Raw genomic sequence first — 19,075 nt, 5'->3', positions numbered from 1 at the left:
GCTCTGATTTTAGACAGGAAAAACCTGAAACAAAAAAACCCCGCACCACACTAAACAGTAACATGTGGCCTAGGCCAGGTTCCCTGCCACGCTGCGCGGGTCATGGGTGCCCCTCATGCCAGGCCGCGCCCTGCCCCCTCACACAAGAGCTGCAGCGGGCACCAGGAGCGGCACCGGCCCCAGAGCCCGTTCGCTGCTGCGGCGGGAGTGCGCGCGCCTGCTGCTCCCGGCCGCATCCGGCGCGGCAAGGAGGCCGCTTTGGCTCTGCCACCCCCTCCAAGCGGCCCTTCCTGCCGCCATGGCCCGGCGGCGCTGTCCCCTCCCGGCTGTTGCTCCTCCTCCTCGCTCTGTCCCAGGGCGCAGGACTGACATCACGCCCAGGGTTTCCATCCGACTAAGGGAGGAGGAGGAGGTTGAGCGGAGTGGCAGCGTGATGGCGGTGGTCGGGAGGACTTAAGAAACGGCGGCGGAGCAACACAGTACCTACTCCCTAGGCTTCTCTCTGCCTGGTTTGGGGCCCTATTGTTCAAGCCGGTGGGGGCTGCAGGCGAGCCCGCCGCGTGGGGCTGTAAGGAGCCGGCGGCCCAGGCCCTGTGGCGGCCGCAGGAGCAGCCTCCGACCCTAGGTTGCAGCACAGACCTCTTCGTGGGGTGTAGCACCGTCTCGGACCAGGGCAGCCCTAGGGAGGCCGGGCCGGGCGCACGCACGCAGGTAGGCAGAGGCCCGCCATGGCTCCTTTCCTTTTCCCTGGTCCGGAGTTGTGCGGTGGCTGTCGCTTTTGAAGATAGATGGGGAGGCGACTGGCGTTGAGAAGAAGGGGTTGGATGCCCAGCGCGGGGCTGGGCTCCTGGACCCGCTCGCTGTTTTCCGAAGAGGAAGAGAGGGAGGGAGGGAACTGTGAGAGCTGAGGCGGGTAGCCGGGGTTGAGCCTCTTTCGCTGGCTCCTGCGGGGGGAGCCTGTGACGAACCGGCTGGGAGGCAGGAGTGCGGCCTTCGCTCTTCTCTGGCCATGGGGGGGCGCTGGGAGAAGCGAGCACGGAGGACAGCGGCCGCCTTGGCAATACTGCCAGGGAGCCTTGGCCAGGAGCGGCGCTTGTGCGGGTCGCGCCACCAGCAGAGGGCCGTCTCCGGGGGCGGGAGGTGAACTCGCGGGAGGTAGGGAGGCGGCCCTAGCCTGGGCTCTCCCCGGGAGCGCCTTAGTCGGTAACGGGAGGCCGTGAGAGCGCGGTGTGGGTGGGTCGGGGAAGATCGTCGCGGAGCAGGGAGTGGGCGACAAGGAGCGAGTTTCGTGGCCACTAAAGACGTTTCCTGGGGCCCGGGGAGTGCCGGTCCCGGAGGTTGCAGGGTGTTCGCGCCCTAGGCGCGGGAGGGCAGACAGCGCGGAGCTTGGCCTCGTTGGGCAGCAGCGGCCGATCCGCGAGGAACCACTAAGCTGCCTGGCTCGCCGCCGCGGGGGGCCCAGCTTCGCTTCGCGGCTTCTCTGGGGTTACAGGGCTCTTTCCTATCACTTTTTCTTCCGTCATCGCCTTTGTTTGCTGGCTGGAGTATCCCTGGTGTCTGAGATGGTGCCTGAGCGCAGGGCTTTTTCCATCCCGGAACGAGGCGGCCCCCGCCTCCATCATGAGCTGTAGGTCGGACTGTATTAGAGGAGAACACCTCGAGGCAGGCAACCTGCAGGCAAGCCCCTAATCGCTTTCACACCACTAAATCTGTGAGAGGCGCTGCTCTTTAGCTGATTATCAGTGAGTTCATACTTGCACTCCTTTTAAAGTGAGCCTAAACTTTTTCTAGGTGCATCATCTGATATGGCAGAGATCTGATTGAAGATGTTAATGTATATGAAATAACGATCACTCCATCTGTGGGATCTTGTTAGCTTGATGTAGTTGAGCCAATTTTTTTGAATGGGACAGTCTTTATTTTCCTGCCTCTACCCCCAACTGGATGTAAACATTATGTCTGTGTCTGGAAATGCTTCTGATGTATTTGTTTTATTCATGAAATAATTTTGCTAATCAGATCTTAGAGCATTAATATCCATAACTTATATTTATGTGTTTGGGGAGGCTGTTTTCCTTTAAAAGTTAGATCTGGTTGTTCTTAAGACAGTACTATGGCATACCAAAAGCTATTTTTCAGTTAAAAAGAAGATATCAAATGTGATAGATACTCCCTTTCAGTGTTGTTGTGACAGGACAGGTTATTTTCAGTATCTTTCAGTTGGCAACCATCAAATATTTCAAATTATGTCAACGTTTTCCTTTCTTACTTTAGGTAATTTGGGAAAAATCTTCAATACCTGCAGAGAACAGTTGAGTAAAGTCACCTGGAAAACAGAGTACCAAGAAGTAGATTCTTGACATCCACCTTCTAACCTGAGTGGGCTTCTATTTATCTTTTAAACTTTGTAATATTTACAATGAATGGGCACAGTGATGAAGACATTGTAAGAAACAGTAGTGGAGAGTCAAGGTAAGCACTTTCAGTCCTTGGCTACATATTCTCCTGTATTTTGTTTATTAGAACTCGTGTACGTTTTAACTTTGTGTCAAAGCTTCCTGGTGAGCAAGTAGACCGTTATTTAGGAGGACTGGCCATGCTTTTTTACAGGTGCTTAATCTGCTTGTTAGAATCAGTTAGCTTCACTTAATAACTGTAACAATCATGTGTATATACCTTACGTAATACAGTTTTAATACTATTTAAGCTCTGTCAGCATCCATTACTCTTTTTCCTCAAAAGTTATCTGAAGTGTCAAAAGCTGAAACAGATTAGATTGAAATGTTAAAGTAAAACTCGTGTCTATGAAGTGCAGGGCATGCATGCATGCATGCATGCATGCATAATATGTGCTGTATAAACCCTGAACTAGGCTATCTCTAAAGTTGGAACAGTGGACTGTTAATTCTAGCGAGGCTTCCTTTTTTTGTTGAGTTGTCAAAGCAGTATAATGGAAAGTGTTAACTTCATGTTTGCTTTCTAAAGTGAAAGTACAGTTTTCCCAGCTGTTTTTTTAATTAAAAACAATAATAATCCACCCCTCTAATGTCGATTGCTGGTGTTCTAGGATGTGTAGAGGGTTCGCTTGGTTGGAAAAGCCTGGTTAGAACTTCCCTGCTGCAAGATGAGGATAACAGTGAACTTGTAGGGGTGGAATTAAATTCTTATTCTAGAACACTGCTAAGTTCAACAAGTATCTACTGCACTAGGAAGCTAATATTTCTAAAACTGGGAATATGATGAATGCTGCAGATTTAAGAAGACAAGGCAAACTTACAAATAGAAGCAGTTGTGATCATGCTGTCAGTCTACCCATCTGTCTGTCTTCTCCTCTTTCTGATCGCAGCCTGTTGAACCTGTTAATTGATTCCATCAGTCAGAGGTCATAAAGGAAACTGAGTTCTGTGGGCTTTATGGAAACAGCCAGTTGGGTAGAGGGGATAGATCTAAATTATTGCCCCAAGTGAAGAAATCCAAGAACAACGTAATGGACAGCTGATCATTCAGCATGTGCTGGCCATTAAGCTTGCATGTAGCATAGTGAATAATGGGGTGGGAAGAAAGGGGAAGAGAGAAGTGTTTAGGTGATATTAGGTGCAAATCTCTAGGAAACCTAAGAGCAGTAAAACTAAAGAAACTTTAACAACTTTTGTGTATTTTTTTTTTTATGTCAAACTTCCATATTATACCTAGAAATATTCTAGAAAGTCTAAACTTTGAATCTTGTGAATAATTTGTAAGCTTTTTTTTTTTTTGTTGTTGTTGTTAGATTTCTGCTTCCAGAAGTCAGTTAGTCTAGTTGTCTAGTTGGCAAACAAATTTTGGGTTTCTTCTAGTAAGTAGCAAAATATTCCTGATTACTTATATTAAAAAACAAAAAACCCCCACCAAACAAACAAAAAAACCCCAAACCAACCAACCAAAAAAAAAAAAAAACCAAAAAAACAACCAAACCCAAAACAAGTCTTGTTAGTTGAGTAGAGGAACATGAACAAAACAAAACAGTGTGAACAAAGCTAGTCTTCTGAACTTTCAGAGAGTTATAAATAAGACCTCCAATAAACATTAACTTATCAGGGATGACTCTGATGACTTTGTATTTATTAAGTTTTTTACTACTTGAAACGAGCCACCTAGCTAAAGATAGTGTAGGAGTAATACTGCGTATCAAACTATGACCACTTGTAAATACCAGTATAGCAAAGTTATTCAAAAGCTGTAGCAATTCCCATAAGACTAAACGAACTAAATATCACAAAAAGCTTCCAGACAACTTTATTATAAGTAATTTGCATCTTCCTGATATTTACTTAAAACATGATAGTTGCCTGTGAAGTGAGACTTTGTTCTGCATCTTAAATGTGCTGCTGAGCACATTTTAAAGCTTTAGAAAAGTTTTAAAATGTTAAACTTTTTTTTTCCCCTAGGCTTGTATCAGTCATTAACCCTGTAGCCTAATTCAGACAGATCTCAGAAAACCTATTTGCATGCTTGCCATTTGCTATCAGGAAACTCTGTTTTTGTAAATGAAGGGTGAAGGCTTCCAGTATTAAAGAATTGAGCCCTTTTTCTGTCCAGCCTATTTTCATTATTAAAATAATTATTGTGAAAGGTGTTTGATGCTTATGGGGTACCTCAGTATGACTTGCCCCTGTTGTTGTTGTGGTTTGTTTGTTGATGTAGTGTTGTTGTTGTTGTTGTTGTTCCCCCCTCCCCCCCGCTGCTTCTTCAAGTTTTCCAGAACTCTAAATGATTTTCACTAGGAGGAAAATTCCTTAAGCTAGCTGTGACTGCAGACAGATATCTAACTGTAACCAGGGAAGTAAAGCTGCATGTAGTCTTCAAATGGTCTGGAAATATAAATTCTACAGAATGGAAATAAAATCAGTAACAAAATAGCTGCTATTGATGGCAAATTATCATTACTAGGCTTTTAGTGATCCTGTTCCATTCAGAATGCTAGGAAGAGAAGCAAAACAAGTTGAGAAAGTAATTGAGAATTGCTGCTGGGAAGAAACTGCAGAGAAAGTTAGACTTTCAAAAGTAGATAGAAAAGGAGAGATGAAGGCAGATACGCTGACGAATCTAGGCCGCAGCATTGGTGATACAGTTGGTAATAACGACAATGAATCTTTGAAAAGTATGTCACTTTAAAAATATGACACTTTACAAATGTAGCAAGGCTGTTTTTCCCTCTTTGATGTCTGTATAAGCTTCCATGGTGGTTGCTCTGGGGTGACAGTCCTGATCACAATGAAATATAGCTAGATCTAGGGGAGCCACCATCACTGCTTTGGAAAGTAAAGAGAAGCAGTGGATCAGGGCTGGCTTTACAGAAATACACAGACTCATGGATACTGCTTTATATTGTTTTAAATAAACTCTTACCGTGAATTGTAGAAGTTGTGGAAAGCCTGTAGTATTCTCAGCAATAGGAGGGCTGGAAAAGGGGCTAACTGGAAACCTTAGATTGTATATGCTGGCTAGCACTGTGGTAAGGAATTGTAGCTGTCTTCTATTCCCTGTGACTAGCTGTGAAGAAGCATTTCTGAAGCATGTGGGAAAGAAATGGCCAATTTGCCATGTTCCTGTGTTCCTTTCCACTGTTGAGTCTCTTCATCTGGCTGGTAGATGACCAGAAATCTTTCCATTTCTGCAGGTGCTGAGCCTGAAGTTCTGTTTGGCCACAAGTAGAAGTGAATCTCTTGTATTTTCATGGTTTAATAACTTGTTGTTGCACTGTTTGGACTTCCTTGGCCATGTTAGCAATCATCTGTGCTAGTGCCAAGCATGGTGAAGGTTGTAGACTGACATAAACACTATAATCTAATCTTGCTGCTTGATGTTAGAATTTCTGTGTAATAATTACAGTGGAGTCTATTCTCCAGTTTTTTATTTACTTGAAATCACTGCTCTGGAATGTTTTCAGTAGTTCTAGGTGAAATATCACATATAAACATTATCTGGATAGCAAGTTAAGTATAAGCACAAAAACTTTATAGCAGTGCTCTGAGAAACTGACTCTTAAATTTGAGAAGCATTTTTGTGTAGTGTTCTTGAAAGCATTCTGTTGCAAACTTGAATAGGAGTAAATACATATTAGTTAGCTAGCATTAAGAAAGCTTAATGAGCAAGGAAGGGCAGTTATAGTTGAACTGCAACACAAGCTCCAGGTAGAACAGGGAATGCAGAAGTGAAACATTGGTGCCAATTGAATAGCAATCTGGTTTCCCATCTCTTTGCTCTTCCTATGTTTCCTGTAGAACAAGACATGGAGCACTTGAGCAGACCTTACTTCTCTGTAGGTAAAAAAGGGTGTGCTCAGTAAAGCTTATCTGGAAAGTAGCTGGCTGGGGTGCATTGTACTTCCTTTTTCCAGTAAGCAGAAAGTGGCTTCTTGCACCAAGGTCCCTTACCATTGTTTATGTTCTTGAAAGCTGATGTTAATACAAGACTAATTTCTGTGGATTTAATGTGCTTTGTTGATTTAATAGTCTGTGGACCACAAAAGATAGTTAAGTAAAGCCAGCTCTTTGTCAGCATGTCAGCAGGCTTGAATTTGCTGTATAAACTCATACCTTCCACAGAAGATTAAAAAGATAAATTAAAAGCCAATGTTCTAAGTTCCTGCTTTCAAGAAACCTAAGTGGGAGTTAAAACAAAGATTCCCCAAGTATAATTACAGAAGTATTCTCATCTATTGGTTTCTTTTTGGTAGAAGTAGGTAATACAAATGGGGGGGGGGGGGGGGAGGAAAAAGTGTGTATGAATAGAGAGAGTTGTATTGGGTTCATATGGCAAGGTTTTGGTAGTGAGGAGACTGCAGGGGTAGCTTCCGTCAGAAGAGACCAGGGGCTGCCCCTGTGCTGGACAAAGCTAGTTCCAGCTGGCTCCAAAATGGACCTGCCACTGGCCAAACATGAGCCAATCAGTGAAGCTGGTGGCACCTTTGTGATAACATTTAAGAAAAGGTAAAATGCTGTGCAGCAGAGTGTGTGTGAGAGAGAGAGGGAGGAACAAGGGGGAAAAATGTGAGAGAAACAGCTCTGCAGACACCAAGGTCAGGGAAGGAGGAGGTGCTCCAGGCGCCAGAGCAGAGATTCCCCTACAGCCTGTGGAGAAGACCACTCCAGAGCAGATATCCACCCTGCAGCCTGTGGAGGCCCCCACACCAGAGCAAGGTGGATGTGCCCTGAAGGAAGCTGCAGCCTGTAGAGAGCGTGTGCTGGAGCAGGCTCCTGACAGGAACTGCAGCCTCTGGAGAGGAGCCCATGCAGGAGTAGGTTTTCTGTCAGGAACTGCAGCCCCTGGGGGACCCACGCTGGAGCAGTCCATTCCTGAAGGACTATACCCCGTGGAGAGGACCCATGCTGGAGCAGTTCTTGAAGAACTATCCTGTGGGAGGGACCCCACGTTGGAGCAGGGGAAAAGTGTGAGGAGGAAGGAGTGGCAGATGAGCTGTTATGAACTGACTGCAACCCCCCATTCCACATTCTGCCCCCCTCTCTGGGGGTGGGGGGAAGAGGTAGAAAGTTGGGAATGAAGGAGTGAAAGTGAGCCTGGGAAGAAGGGGGTTGAGGGGAGGAAGGTGTTTTAGTTTTGTCTTTGTGTCTCACCATCCTACTTTAATTGGCAGGAAATGAATTTGAGTTGTCAGCCTAAGTCAGGAAAAGGGAATCAAGTTCGTGCTTCAGAATAGATGAGGATGGGAAATAACACTTCTTGGTAGCCTGAACTTAATACTCTTTGTTCCCTTTGCTTTATATTAGTGGTGATGAATAAGATGAATCTCTTTTACACATCTAAATCAGATTGAGTAGTTCAGTTTTCTTTAATAAAAAAAGAAAAAAGCCCACTTGTATTTGCCTAAATAAACTTACCTATGAACTTTGAGTTTTAAGAGTTTGGCATTTAGTGTCTGTTACTTCTATTCATTCTGGAAGGGGCTCTTCATATTCAAATGCATGACCTTCCTTGGACTTATGGTTTGTTAAAATAATGGTGAACTGTCATCTCAGATGCTTTTCAAAGACCTTGTAGAAATTAATCTTTTCTGTTTTTAATGGGTTAAACTTTTATTTTTCTCAAATTGATATTCTGTTTCCTGTTGTTTTTAAATTGGAGGATTGTTAAGGCAGTTTAATGTAATGAATGCCCTCTAAATCAGCAGTGATAAATTGTCCTCTCTTGGGTCCTTTATCAACCTAGACCTTATACAGGAGTCTAAATGCTCTAACGGTGCTTTTGCAGCATGGCTTGTGTAGCTTTCTGTCTTGAAGTTTCTCTTTCTAGTGCCTTGTATAAATTAGATGACTGTTCCTAGTTGTGTGTTCTGATCGGGGGACCTTGTTTTAAGAGGTAAGCTAGTGAAGCTAAACGTAAGACTACTGAAAAGAACTAGCGACTCTGTAACAGAATGCTTGCTTTTAATGTTTGTCAGTGATGTTTTTCTTTAAGTCTGTCTTCTCCTGTCATCTCCCCAAAGCATACTCTTATTTTATTCCGTAGGTATTTATTGGGGTTTGAAAAATTAACAGGTGCAAACATGCAACAATTATCTCTTGGTACTCTCAGTAAGCTATCTTGCTTTTCTTGCAAAATAGGTTGAAAATAAATATTGCTTTTGTGGATCTCTCTTAAATTGCTCTTGAATATATTGAGAATATCCAGAGACAGTGTCTATAAAATGTAATACAGACTAACTTCTTAGTTGTGTCAAACTTTTCATACCAAATCAGATTTGACATATGCTGCTGTACAAATGCAACTATTTGCCTCAAGGGCTAGGGGTGTGAGAAGCTTATTTACTACATATCCTGGAAGATGCTCTCTGTAGACTTTACATTGGTTTGCCAACATACATGAAACTATACTTTTTCATGTAGAAATCCCATCCTGAGAGCATGCTATTCATTCTTAGTATATATTCCTGCATGCCTACTACTGTAGATTAGCATTGTCAGTTAACTTTGTCATCATTGCAGTGATTTGTTTGCATGGTAGAGAAGTAGTCTCACTTCAACAGGACTGAAGAGGTCATCATTACTGCTTTATCCATCACTTTTGCTTCTTTTTTTCCATGGTCCTGTGATGCTCCTATAACTGTTTTGTGCAGTCTCATGCATTCCTGTCTTTATTTAGTGTTGTTGGTTTTGGTTGTTTTTTGTTTGTTTTGTTTTCAATTGAACAAAGTATAGTGTATGTAATCATAGAATGGTTTGGATTGGAAGGGACCTTAAAGATCATCTGGTTCCAACCCCCCTGCCATGGGCAGGGACACCTTCCACTAGACCAGGTTGCTCAAAGCCCCAGCCAACCTGGCCTTGAACACTTCCAGGGAGGGGGCACCCACAACTTCTCTGGGCAACCTGTTCCAGTGCCTCACCACCCTAATAGTGAAGAACTTCTTCCTTCTATCTAATCTAATTCTACCCTCTTTCAGTTTGTAGCCATTACCCCTTGTCCTATCACTATGCTCCCCTGTAAAAAGTCCCTCTCCAGCTTTCTTGTAGGCTCCCTTCAGGTACTGGAAGGCTGCTATAAGGTCTTCCCGAAGCCTTCTCTTCTCCAGGCTGAACAACCCCAACTCTCTCAGCCTGTCCTCATAGGAGAGACATCCCTGGCCAGATTTAATTCTATCAGGGCTTTAGCTTTCCTAACCTGATCCCTGGTTGCTCTGTATTCCTCCCAGGCTATCTGTCCTTGCTTCCACCCTCTGTAGGCTTCCTTTTTGAGTTTGAGTTTGTCCAGGAGCTCTGTGTTCATCCATGCAGGCCTCCTGGCGTTTTTGCCTGACTTCCTCTTTGTTGGGATGCATTGCTCCTGAGCTTGGAGGAGGTGATCCTTGAATATTAACCAGCTTTAATGTATTATTTAATGTACCATTAATGTATGGTTTCTTATTCAAGAATACCTTTTATCAAATAAATAATGCTGTTTTAATTTTACTGGGTTGTTTATATATAATATATAAACAATATAAAAAAATTGCTTGAAGCAGGGGGAGGAAGGCTTATATGACACATTTTCGAAAGAGGGACTTACAAAAGCAGGAATTCTGTTTTGAGCAACAGAATTGAGTATCTAAAAGAGCACAAATGCTCTTCAACAGCAAATACTGAATATTCCCTTTCTGTATACATCATATTAACAGCATCTTTATTCTGTAGCTTAATTTGCCTTGCCCTATTGTTTTAGATCTAGAGTTCTTCCAATTCTAGTCTTGATAGTATTTATATTTTCTGTTGATGTTTGGTCTCTTCTTGGAAGCACATTCATCAGTGAAGTAGGGAGGGTAAAAAAAAAAAAAAAAAAAAGGGCAAATTACACCACAGGATAGAGTTGGTTGGAAGAGGACAGCAATGCAAGAGCAGAGTAAAGGGAGGACATAATGTGACAAGGTAGGATAGGGTAAATTGACGAACGCAGGTGAATAGTTAACTGAAAATTAAGTTTTGTACACTGTCTCTTTCTCTCATTATATGTAAGGTACGTATGGTTTTTCTACCAGTCTCTTGAGTATGTTCAGAAAGGGTGAGAGAAAGACAGGAAGGTTCTAATTTAGGCTTAGGTGCCTGAAGATTGCCTCCTACCTTCCAATTTCAAAGCAGGCTTTTTTGAAAGAAGGGGAAAAAAGGCTGGTTGTGTTGTACCCAAACCCTCTCTTTTAGGCTACTTCAGGTGTCCACAGCAGGATGAGTATGGTGTCCTCTTTCATCTTTTGCTGAACTGTTCCAAATAAAAGCATCTAAAGCAAAGGTACTGACCCTGGACTGTACAGGAAGAGACACACTGCCTGTCCTCTTATGTAAGAGGAACTCTGGAGAGCAGAGGATCAGAATTGCTGTTCCTGAGATGATATTTATGTAACAGCATTAGGTAGCAGGTAATTATGACAGTATTCTGAGTCTTTGGTTGAAGAAATATTTGAGTTTTAATGTTCCTTGCATCCTAACACTAGGGATACAATATCAGAATCTCAGTAATTAGTAGTGCCAGTTCAAGTGATTAATCTTGTAGAGGTCAGTGGTGCTATTTTGTGTTAATAGGCATTACTCATTGTGAGAAAAGTTAGACAAAATATGGACCCTAGCTGGACAGCATCAGGTAATATTTAAAGCTCTTTAGCTAGAGGAGGAATTGCTTGTATACTATGCCACAGATAATGCAGGGAAAATCAAAGAAGCCCATAGGCAAAGGAAGAAAAGAAAACATGACAAGGATGTTAAAATATGACTACCTCACAGCTATTATTTCCATAAATTTACATTTTAAACACCTTTAATATAGAACTTGGGTTCTGCTTCTTTTAATAAAAGGATGAAAGGAAATAGTCTTGCTATCATGAAAGTGTATTGTGTTTTGGGGGGGTGGTTGTTTTGGCGGGGGGAGTGTTTTCTCTTTCCCCTAATGGAACAACTATTTTAAAATCAAATTTTGGTATAGTCTGAAACACTCTCACTTGTAGCTTGGTTAGCAATGATAGCTTGCAATGATTATTTCTATAAAATGTACATGTTCTCTTAAACTGTATCTCCGTTCCTTTTCAACCTCAAGAAAGATTAAACCACTTGTGGCATGCTGCTGATAGAAGTTGTTGGAGTGAGAGATTGCTTGTCTTTCAAGTTCTCAAAAGAATGTGAACTTTTCTCAAGCTGGTTATGATTGGTTTTGCTCTATAATAGTTGTTACAGTATTCATTTTAGCAGATAAAAAAAAAGTCATCTGAGCTGCTAGAAATGTGTATGAAACTTCTATATCTTGTATGTCTTTTCCTACAAGCTTCAAAAACTCAAACAATTAGATTTTTAAAACTATGGCAAACAAATTCTCTGAATTTACAGTGATGCTGGCAGATATTGCAGTGTAATGAGTTCTGCAGTGGTTTTGGTTTTTTGTTTGGTTTTTTCTTTGTGTTGTGGTTTTTTGGTTGTTTTTTTTTTTTTTGTCATGTCAGTAATGCTCCTTGAAGAAAGGGGAAAAGGCATTAGACTGCATAACATTTTAAGTACTTGGAAAAGCATCTGCAGTCTTTCATGATGCAATATGGAATGTGTGTGCATGTACTAAAATTGAAAACAACAACAACAAAAAAAAAACCTTTTCATTTGAAATTTATTTAGTTAGTTTTCCTAAATTCTGTATTGATTTGCACTGTTTTATACTTTGGCTTCAGGACAGCAGTCTTAAGAAATATTGCCTTGTTCAATTGTGCTTGCTTGTTACACTACTTTGTGGGGTCTGTAAGTTGGTAGGATGTTTTTTAAAAGCTGAATCTGTTCCTTATACAGACTGCACTGACACCACTAAGGGGGTGCTGTGTTGGGGGAAGGTTGGAGAGGGTATTAATAGCAATGTCAAAATAAGTTATTCTCATGGAGCATCACTCACCAGCAGGCAAATATTGTTTGAGGACCAAGACTGTGTTTTCAAGGTGCTTGGCTTCAGCTGTTGATAGCTCATACTGCTGCTTTGTACATTTTTCAAATTGTGTGAAAATTGCTGAAATTCAGAGTAAATGTAGGAGCATTTAAAGTGAAATTTCGAAGTTGCTTCTTCCTTAGTTCCCCGTCTATTAGCAAGAAGATGATAGATGATTTAGTTTTGGTTTTGTTTTGTTTTTTTTTAAACACATGCATGTGTGTAACTGTGTACCTTAAATAATTCCATCCTTCCTTCTAGGGTTAGCATCTGAATTACTAGGGTTTAATCTGAATTACTGCTCATGTGGTAGAGGGTCATAGGTAATCCCATGACAGGGATTAGAGATTTATGTTAATTTTTAATAACTAAGGGTTGCTTAATGTTTCTGTGTTGGGGAGAAAGGAAGGCTGCTCTCCATTACTGTTTTTTACCCCTTAGTGTGCCAGTAGTTTTGTGTTTGCAGTAAAATGTGGGGAGGCTGGGGGAGGAGAGTTCTGTTTTTCTATCCTGAATACATTAGCTAAAATACTGTAGCAAAAAAATTGGCTACAATGAAGTCCTGAGGCAGGGTGAATCCGGGCCCTGCTTAGGTGATACTGAGAAGTAATGACTCTGTTAAATTTTGACTAGGTCAGCACTAGACAAGTGAAACAAAAATAAAAAGCCAAGTACATATATCAAAAGCAAAATGCTAGAAAGGGATGCTCTCTGGTGGTAAATTGATATCGTGTAGCAAACTGCTAGTTAGCTGTGTTGAAAAGAAGTTGAAATTGAAAACTATTCCTATGGTAGCTTGCTACAGTAGTTTTTCAGTAAGATATAATGGGCACTGCTTAAGAGATGTGGCTAGAATGCTGCAGACATTTTGGTGTGAGAGAAGTAGATTTTTAGTCTCCTCTTTAAATAACACTTCTTCCTTTGTTCCAAGCAAGCCTTGGCATATTTTGGAGAGTTTCTTGAAAATTTTTTTTTTTTTTGAAAGTTAAATAGGTCTGTTGTCTGTCTTGTTGCTGCTTTCTTACAAGTATTACTTCAAAAACAAGTAAGGCATTGCTTTATCTCAGAAGCTGATCATGCAAGTTGGTAGTCTGGCTGATGCTGATCTGTTTCTTATGCTACCTACATATTCTAATATGTACGTATTCTAATATGTAGGTAGTTACCTTTTAAAGATAATTGAGAAATAAATCTTAGGCTGAAAATTTCCGTTCAACTTCTGTTTGAATAGGTAAGTAGTCCTGTTAGGCAAGAGACTTTTTTTTTTTTTGTGGTATTGGTACAAAGATGTTTTCTTTCAACTGCTGCAATCTCCAAATAGCTTGGTTAGGGAATGAGTTTTCCATTTTATTTTTGTGTGTGTGTATGTATATGTGTGTATGTAAATATATATTTTTTTTTTTTTTTTTCCCCTAGGTTTAATAAAAAATGATTTCTGTGAGAGAGCAGAGGCAATGAGTTTGATAGAGGGAGTGGCTAAACTGAGTTCCTTGTTCTTAAGCCTTTTCATGACACCTATGTTAGTGTAAAATTGACTTTGAAAGATGCTATTATTAAGTTCTTATTTAAAAAAAAAAAAGTCGGTTGAATGTCATAGTTTGAAATACTGGCATATCAGTTTTACACTTTGTGAAAGAAGGAATGTTTAAAAAAAAATTCTTTTTTAAGGTTTGGCCAAAGTACAGGAAAAACAAGGACACAGTCTGCACCTGGAAATATGTGACAGCTAGTGATTTGCCTTGGCATAAATTTGTTCTCTTCTGGCTCTTAGACTATAGTGATCTCAGTGGTAGAAATAAGAATATCAATTTTCTCTCTGATGTTTGGAAAAGTTGCGTTTTGGGGGTGTTTGGGGGGGGGGGGTTGGTGGTGTGTTGTTTTTTCTTTGTTTTTGGTTTGTGTTTTTTTTTTAATGTTGAAAATTGAGCATTTATCCTGTAGTATTTAATGTATAATGTGTGTTTTGCCTAGGGTTCCTCATCACTATTTCTGTTGGTTTAAATCCATTATATTTCTCAGAGGAAAGTCCTTTGATATACAGACTATTGCAGTTTATTGGAGTTTTAAAAGTATTGTGTCATGCAGTGCTGCTTGTACGATCTCAGCAATCTATAGTGTATCTTGCAGAATATGTAGAATGTACTCATATATTGCCCTGCTTCCTACCTCCTTTGCAAATACAAACTTCTGGTTTTTGGGTTATAATACTGCCCTTGTAGGGGTTGTGTCTCCAAGTCAAAGTTCTACTGAAGCTTAGGGTAGAAATGGACCTCCCCCCAGTGAGAACATGTGATAAATTAAATGTGTGCTGATAGTCCTCAGAGCCTTCCACAGCTGGTCATCCTGTGGCCAATGAATAGGCAAGTTCTCTACACTTCAGTAAAAATGAAGTCACAGCTATTCATCTTGTCTGTTTTTTGTGTGTGCTGTATTTACATCAAGATCTCTGTGAATATGTGGTACATGTAAGAGGGTGTACAGATGGAAACTAGTGTAGTTTCACACATCTGCATTAATTTGGATGACTAGAGTCGAAGTAAACTCTGCTCAGTACACACTAGTCCTCTGTGCTTGAACTCCCATAGGTACTTCTTACCAGTGAATTTGAAACTTTTTAAAGCATGTATGAGCACTGCCATCTCAAGATTTGAATAATGTTTTAGCAAGGCCTTGTTTTCAAAAAAATTTGCTGATGCTCAGTTTGCCTTTTCCCGTTTTCTTGTGCTGATTTAACACTGTGGGATAAGACAGCTTAGTAAAACCTTGTGGATGGTAGGGCCTTTAAACTTTATCTTTCTGTTTTTTCTTTATTCTAAGTACAAATTAGCTGTTAGTCTACAGTAGTGATCCTGCATTCTTTCTCGTAGAGGGTTTCTGTGGAGTAGCCCTGAAACAATTGTGGTGAACCTTATTATTTGATTTTTTTTTTCCTTGTTTCTTGTATTTTCCTTTCTTCATCTCCCCATCCCTCTTCTTTCTAGCTACAGATTTGTAGTAGAATCTTACATTTATTAATAAGTCAGTTGAATACTGACTTTGAAACTTTTACTCTTTTTCAGGTGTTACTATTAGTTGATATGCAGTCTGGTCATATTACCCTCCTCATGTCCAAACTGGGTCAATTTACTGTGAGAAGCAGGGATGATGAGATAGGTCTTATTTTGCTGATCCTGCTAAGCCCAGTGGGGAATCCATTCCCAGGCAGCCATTGTTAAGAGGCAATGTTGCCAAGATAAGGAGTCTGTGTTTTGTCTGAACACTGAATATTGTATGATCCGCATCTGTTGATGGATTGGTATTACTTAATGAAGAGCATAGATGATAGCTAGTTGATCTCTTCATAAAGAAAATTATTTGGAATTAGTAGAGTTCTTTACATCTAGCTCCTGAGCAAATGCTTGCAATATCTACTAGACTTTTTCTTTCTGTCTCACAATCCTTTTGTTTTTGAACCTGCCACTTACTTCCTATGTTGAAAAACATTAAACTGTTAACATTTCCCATCAACTGTGAATCTTACTGACATGATTTTTTTCTTATTTATCTAAATGTAGGATTTAGGCATTTTTGGTGGCGTTTTGTCACAGGGACTTGTCTGGCAGGTATTTACTTGTCTCGAGGTTTCTCCTTGCTGAATTTTCTTCTCTTCATGTACCATCTTCCACAGTCTCTGTGACATTTATCTATGGCACTATGCTATGCTGAGAAATGCTATTGTTTTATAACACTCTAATTTACCCAACGCTAAAGGTAACAGTTGTGTACAATAATACTATTGTATTTAAAATACCTTTGGTGAATCACGATGGATGTTGCCCTTAATTTCTGGTAAATAGTTTAAACTCCAGTCATATTCTACAGTGGGTGCCTTGCTTTTATTTTTGAAGTCAGGTTAATATGTTAGTGTTATAGGCTTTGTTTCTTTCTTTCAAAGTCAACAGACACAGATGGTTGGTTGAGGTGCTGTCTACAGGAATCGATTTGTGAATAACTTCATTCATCGTTTTTCCCCTCACTAGTACAATTTAATTGGTGTTAGCAACAGGGAGAGTAGTGGTTCTGTTTTGTGGCTTTAAATGTTGTCAATTAAGTGTGTTGTAGTGCAGAAGATGATCAACCTGCTGCTGCCGCCACCCCCCCCACCCCCACACACACACCCTTGCTGGCTGACAGCCAGATGAATTGTGCTGGCAGTGATAGGCTTAGACTTTGATATTAGCTTTTGGGGTTTTATTGTTTTGGATTTTGGTATTATCTTTACTGGGGGTTTGTTTCTTTTTAAATGCTTGCAACCCAAATGTACATATTTTAAAATTATTTTGCTTGTGTGGTGTTGTAATTAAAATGTTTTCCCTCATGATATCTCTAAAGTATGGTAGTATTTAACCTAATGAGGAATTTGATTTAAAGTTTTAACTCTGTTTCTTTGTAAAATTGTTTTAGAAAACCAAATGTTTCTATGTTTTTGAATAGTCATGAAATAAATGTTTAAATATTATTCTATTTAAATATGTTAAATCTAATGTGACATGAATGTACAGGTGGAATAATCCAGTGGCTCAAGAATATGCTAAGGTCACCGATTATATGACTTGGCGCAAGTCATATAATCAGTGACAAATTCAGAGTTTGTCTGTGTGAGGAATTTTACTTCTGTTATTTTAACAGTATAAGATGGTCTGCACGGATTTATATTATGTGTGACAACACACTTCTGATTTTCCAGTTGCTTTTATAAACACTTTATTTAACCGAGTATTTGGTAGTATTTTGTATATAGTTTGTCCAAATCACAATAAGAAATGTAGCTTGCAAGTACTTCCTTAAAGATACTTTTTTCCTTATTGTTTTTATGAAAAAAGTAAAACTAGGGAAACAAAACGGAGTTTATATTTGCTTTGAAGAAATGCATGCTCAAAAAATGGGGGGGACACTGCTGATCTAAAAAGACTTAACACAATTGTGTGTGTGTGTATACACAAAAATATGTGGGATTTGATAGAGCTAAGAAAGGGTTTGGGTGGGTGAGAAATACCCTTGTTTGACTCTTCTACGTTAATAATTAATGTTCTCCCTTCTTTCTTGCCTTTTTTTTTTTTTCCTTCTTTCTTGTTTTTCTTTTAAGGTTTAGTGAAAAGTATCTGATTAAACTCTGAATTTTCATTCCTGATTTGTTTAATCCAGTGCATTCATTTGTATGCTATTCATGTGTCTGGGCCAACCTAACAATTGATTTATAGGTGAAGCTAAAGTCTTTTTAATGTGACTTTTTTTTAATCCTGTTTAATTAGCCATTGTGTAATATCCTGTTAACTTCTAATTGCAGCCAATCAGATGATGATTCTGGGTCAGCATCAGCTTCTGGATCTAGTTCAAGCTCTGGAAGCAGTAGTGATGGAAGTAGCAGTCAATCAGGTAGCAGTGACTCTGAGTCTGGTTCAGAGTCAGGCAGTCAATCAGAATCAGAGCCTGACACATCTAGAGAGAAGAAACAAGTTCAAGCTAAACCACCACCAAAAGTTGATGGATCTGAGGTAAAACAAAACATATAAATTAACCCGGGGGGGGGGGGGGGGGGGAACACTCTTTACAGAGTAGTTACAAGAGCAGTTTTAATTTAAACAAACAAACCCCCCATAATTTTTACTTTAGAATTTTAACTTGATTGGGTTAGTGAATGCACATGCTTAGCTCCAATAACAAACATTGGGCTCTTAAATTCTCATCTCTGTAAATACCTACAGTTAGATACTTACCTAAATTTTATCACGCAGAAGCAACTATTAACTTACTGCATATTTTTGAAGACAAAGCCAAACATAATGTTATTTCTAAAATTTTTTTAAGTTGTCTCTCTAATGCTTAGTTTCTTCATATCAATAAACGATTGTATGACAATTTTAGGCTTGTCTTCTGTATGGGGAAAAAAGTCTGCCAAATTTAGGAAAAAAAAAAGTGGTGTTCAGAAATCTCTTAAATGCAATGGATGAAAGTTACCTGAACTCTCCTCTTTCTCTCTGTAATATGGCCTTGATTTGGATGACATATGATATATAGAAAGGTAATAAAATATTTCCTACCGTAAGATTCAAAGCCTGTTAAGGATTCTGTTTTTGTGGTGGTTTTTGTTGTTGTTGTCTGTGTTTATGCTTTTGATAGTGTCTCTCACAGTATCCTTCTGGACAAAATGTCCAGCACACAGCTAGACAAGCCCATAATATGATGGGTGAACAACTGGCTGATGGGTTGGGCTCAAAGAGTTGTAGTAAATGGGGTTACATCAGGCTGGCAGCCAGTCACCAGTGGGGTTCCCCAGGGCTCGACTTTAGAGCCAGTGCTCTTTAATGTTTTTGTAAATGATCTGGATGCAGGAGTCAAATGTACATTAAGTAAGTTTGCCGATGACACTAAACTAGGAGGAGCTGTGGACTCCCTCGAGGGTAGAGAGGCCTTACAGAGAGATCTGGATAGACTAGAGAGCTGGGCAATCACCAACTGTATGAAACTTAACAAGAACAAGTGCCAGATTCTGCACCTGGGATGGGGTAATCCTGGTTATACGTACAAATTGGGGGAGGAGAGGCTGGAGAGCAGCCCCGTGGAAAGAGATCTGGGGGTTTGGGTTGATGGCAAGTTGAATATGAGTCAACCGTGT

General features: G+C 40.4%; 1 protein-coding gene across 2 annotated transcripts in view; it reads left to right on the top strand.

The window, feature by feature from the left end:
- The first annotated feature begins 401 nt into the window (after positions 1–401).
- LOC104021984 (ATP-dependent chromatin remodeler CHD1-like) overlaps positions 402–19,075 on the top strand; it is a 60,437-nt gene continuing 41,763 nt past the window's right edge. For both annotated transcript variants that reach the window (XM_087770751.1, XM_087770750.1), the window contains exons 1-3: positions 402–711; positions 2,275–2,472; positions 17,747–17,954. In XM_087770751.1, coding sequence (XP_087626877.1) covers positions 2,420–2,472; positions 17,747–17,954 — 261 coding nt within the window. In that variant the 5' untranslated portion in view covers positions 402–711; positions 2,275–2,419. The remainder of the gene's footprint in view (positions 712–2,274; positions 2,473–17,746; positions 17,955–19,075) is intronic.

Source organism: Nipponia nippon, unplaced genomic scaffold, assembly GCF_047370975.1.
Source record: "Nipponia nippon isolate SJK-2023a ecotype South Korea unplaced genomic scaffold, ASM4737097v1 scaffold_33, whole genome shotgun sequence".
Lineage (NCBI taxonomy): Eukaryota > Metazoa > Chordata > Aves > Pelecaniformes > Threskiornithidae > Nipponia > Nipponia nippon.
Note: the sequence above shows the minus strand (reverse complement) of the source record. Positions and strands in the feature narration are given on the sequence as shown.